This window comes from Lottia gigantea, assembly GCF_000327385.1.
Source record: "Lottia gigantea unplaced genomic scaffold LOTGIsca_6054, whole genome shotgun sequence".
NCBI classification, from domain to species: domain Eukaryota; kingdom Metazoa; phylum Mollusca; class Gastropoda; family Lottiidae; genus Lottia; species Lottia gigantea.
The window spans coordinates 1-1945 of record NW_008710070.1 but is presented as its reverse complement, the minus strand read 5'-3'; the positions used below and the strand labels follow the sequence as shown (position 1 = coordinate 1945).

The following is a 1945-nucleotide window of genomic DNA, read 5'->3' as shown; positions in this document are numbered from 1 at the left end:
AAATAATATAACAGGATCCTTATATAATCCGATAAATCAAAAAAAAAAAAAAAAAACGGGCAAGGCTTATCAATATATAAACTGTTCATCGACGATTCCGAACTTGACCAAGACCGAGATCTCATCAGAAGTCAGAATTATCACATAATGGCTTTCCACTTAAATACACATAGTAGCCTACAATAACGTGGCAAATCAGTAATATAACATCAAATTAAAGTTGTCCCTCCAAAAGAAACAGTGATGTATAACCTACATGTGAACTCAGCTTTACAAGGCACAGTCGACAGCAACTGAATTGGATAGTATGGTTAAAAAGAAAATAACATTACTTTTATACCCCCACATGGAGGTGTGGTAATTGATATTGATGAGATCTTGGTCAAGTTCGAATTTGACGATTTTTCGATGAACGGTTTTTGAATAATTTCCCCGGACTTAGGAAAATTGCGTCAAATTTTGTTCATGAGCACAGTAGAGACTTTAATTTTCAAATTTGCAAATAAGTGCCTCTTCATTCTGTCCATATCTGATTTAGGTTGTGGTGTGCAAGGGGCAGGGGCTCTAATTTTTAAACACAAGGTACGCTGTCTGCCAGTTTTACCATCAATACAACCATCTAAACAATCTCCTGTAGCTTGATCACATCTATTGATACAATTACTATTACACTTAGTTTGACATTGATTACCATACCATCCTGTATTACAACTTGTACATTGATTATTATTACAACTAATACAGTTATCTAGACAGGTATCCTGACAGTAATTACCTTTATAACCATCTATACAACCAGTTGTACAAGTTACTGGTCTAGATTGTGATTGATAACATTTACTCTGTTTACATTTAGAACTACATTTATTATTACATGTATCACCATACCATGTATCTTTACAACCAGAGTTACATTTACCACTAGTTTTATAACAAGTAATAGAGAGATGATCTATACAGTTAACTGAACATCGCTCTTCACATTTATCTCCCCAGTAATAATTCTTACATTCACTACAATATCCATTGTTCTTATCACATTTAGACAGTCTACAGTTTGTAGGACATTGTTTCTCACATTTTATACCCCAATAACCATCATTACAAGCTTCACAATCACCATTATTCTGGATACAACCACCATTACAATTAGTAGGACATGGTGTATCACATTTATTACCATGGTAACCAGACTTACAATTGTTACAATTACCACTATTCTGGATACAACCACCTTTACAATTAGTAGGACATGGTGTATCACATTTATTACCATGGTAACCAGACTTACAATTGTTACAATTACCACTAGAATCACAGCCATCTTTACAATTACTTCCACATTCTAGAGAGTAATAAAATACATAATTGAATCACATATTGAGGAGTTAAGAATCCTTTCCGTTTCGTTTAAGAGGTTTTTTAGATAGTAAATCTTGATAGTTTTGCCTTTCTTGTTTGTCTCTTTTTAACAAGATGCCTTAGAGGTATATAAGTATAAACAGTTAAATTATGGCAAAGACTAATGTTTACTGTATTTACGGTGGAACATATGCACATATCCATGCAGATTAAATACGTATAACAAAAACACTCACTTTCAAATATTTCTACTTCACAGAGTGCGAGGTATTTGTCTCCTGCTTGGTCGGGATTTTCTACACTAATATATACTATACTACCATTAAACTGTATATTTTGTGATTGATTACAACTATTTATATTGTAGATATCTCGTTTTGTTGTACTAGTATCTTTATAACAAACTGTAGATTGTTGATATCCATTATAATTACACCTACCATTAGAACTTAATCTTAGTTTAAAACCATTTAATCTTTCTTGATCTGTAAAGACAACTTTCATTAGATTGATCAAAGTAACTGAAATTAACTTCTGAAAAGTTATTAATTAATTAATGAAACACATTCAAATCTTCACTTTT

General features: G+C 32.0%; 1 protein-coding gene across 1 annotated transcript; it reads right to left on the bottom strand.

Moving 5' to 3' along the window:
* Positions 1-452: 452 nt before the first annotated feature.
* Positions 453-1292, bottom strand: LOTGIDRAFT_148105 (hypothetical protein; the record flags this gene model as incomplete). The annotated part of the gene is made up of 1 exon (XM_009064177.1): positions 453-1292. A coding segment is annotated over one exon (840 nt), but the record flags the coding sequence as incomplete, so codon positions are not given.
* Between the last annotated feature and the right edge of the window lie 653 nt (positions 1293-1945).